The 1863-nt window shown below is 36.9% G+C and overlaps 1 protein-coding gene across 1 annotated transcript in view; it reads right to left on the bottom strand.

Moving 5' to 3' along the window:
- Window positions 1-887: 887 nt before the first annotated feature.
- The window catches only part of GRXCR1 (glutaredoxin and cysteine rich domain containing 1), a 132872-nt gene continuing 131896 nt past the window's right edge, over window positions 888-1863 (bottom strand). Inside the window, exon 4 of the mRNA XM_003794580.1 lies at window positions 888-1183. Coding sequence (XP_003794628.2) covers window positions 1004-1183 — 180 coding nt within the window. The 3' untranslated portion in view covers window positions 888-1003. The remainder of the gene's footprint in view (window positions 1184-1863) is intronic.

Here is a 1863-nt window from a genome sequence, read left to right as displayed (position 1 = left end):
CTTTTCTGTAGTTTGTAGGATGGCTTTCCTGCTGTAGTTCTTCACAGCACACTATACTGCTGCTGTAGTATTCTAAAACTTATGCATTCATATTTATTTAATACTCCTTTCTTAAAGTGTATGCTGTGCAAAATAAAAAACCATGTCTCACACCATCCCTGGCTAATTTGAAACTACTCTGTAAATATTTGTTGCTTTTTAGAAAACCGAAGAGCAACATATTTTAATAACCTTATCACAGGTAATATGAAGGTGACTTCTTAAAATCACTGATAAGGGAATCCATTGGACCGCAGATAGGTGGTCATCAGCGAATTTTCTTTTTGTCTGTTTTGCTAATCTTATCTACTTGTGTTCAAACTATGTATAGTTCTTGTGTCCAGCTCAAAAGAACAATGGAGAGTCACCTTTTTGAAGGATTTTCAAGTGACAAAGCAGACATTTAAAAAATAAACTCAGGTAAGTCTTCCGGCAGCTTTTGTATCATCACTAAGAAATCCTTCTGATAACATTCATGATTGACCATTAAGGTCATCAACTCCAAGACTATTCTAAAGCTTTAAAAAAAATTCTACTGCCTAAGTATATTCACATATGATCCCATTCTTTCCACTACCAGAGCTTTCTTCCTCTCTGCAGCCGAGCCATGCTTAGAAATATGTTGCATTAACTTACCTTAGGCGATAGGGTGACATTGCAATCGGTAGTTTCTTTTATTTAGAAAATCCATAAACATTTAGGAATCAGAATTTGAATATCTTGAAATGGTATTGAGTACTCTATTAATCCCAACTAGAAACCAGGGTCTAGCACGAGGCTTGGCAGACAGTACCTGGATTTAATAGTTCAGTGAAAATGGTCACAGAAGAACATTCAAACCAAGGCAATTATAATAAACAAAGTTTATTGATCAATCCATAAACATGACAATTTTTTAAAAAGTATAAAGCACGTTATTGCCTTTGGTTAACAGAATAAGGCTTTCCCTGGGTGGAAGTTCCATCTAACCAGTACAGTTCTTACAACGCTGAAGACCGTTCTCATTGCAAGCCGTGCACTTCAGGGCTTTGAAGGAGTCTGTAAAGCAGTTTCGAAATACTGACATCTTACTCCCGTGGCACACAGAGCAGGGGTGAAAGCCAAAGCCCCCACAGGACGGGCACTCGTGTGGATGCTGCACTCTCTGTGGGCGGCAGGGAGACAAAAGAGGGTAGAGGATGTGTTAGAAGAGCAATTCCATCAACCTCCTCCTCTTGCTGCACTGTGAGTGGTTATAAAACAGCATTGGCATAATATGGCTATGCACTTAAAGTCACCTACCATCAACACACATTAGGCACAGGGAAAAAATTAGCTGAAGTTGTCCTTCATTGCCCTGTTGGTAGCCACCCATAGTGCAGGCTTGGTTTGTAAGGATGGTACATTTTGGGTTAAAGGGCACAAAACCTCAGGAAATCCAACATATGAAAACATCTATTTACAGACCAAATGATTAAGGAGATGGTTATTGGAATTCAAGTTATGACTTTCCTTTTCATATCTCTTAATCGTTTTAAGTCTTTGTTATAGACCGGTACGATGAAGTCTAGTAATTAAGTAATGAGTCTGGAAAATCAGAAAACAAAAAGCTGAAGTGTAAAATATGTAAATTGTCAACTGAAGGTTCACTGTTATACTTCACTTTTGTTTTTTTATTAATTTTTATCTCAATTTATAACTGTATACATTTATGGGGTACAACCTTTGAATAGTGGTTCATTTCTTCAAAGCACTTTAAATGTATTATTATAAAGAATCTTTTCCCCACCTTAACCTGGACACATACAAACAACTTCTTAAAGATATAATTTCAGCATCATTATG

This window comes from Otolemur garnettii, unplaced genomic scaffold (genome assembly GCF_000181295.1).
Source record: "Otolemur garnettii isolate 467f Iridium unplaced genomic scaffold, OtoGar3 scaffold00083, whole genome shotgun sequence".
NCBI classification, from domain to species: Eukaryota; Metazoa; Chordata; class Mammalia; order Primates; family Galagidae; genus Otolemur; species Otolemur garnettii.
The sequence above is the reverse complement of the archived record's forward strand: the minus strand, read 5'-3'. Positions and strand labels throughout refer to the sequence as shown.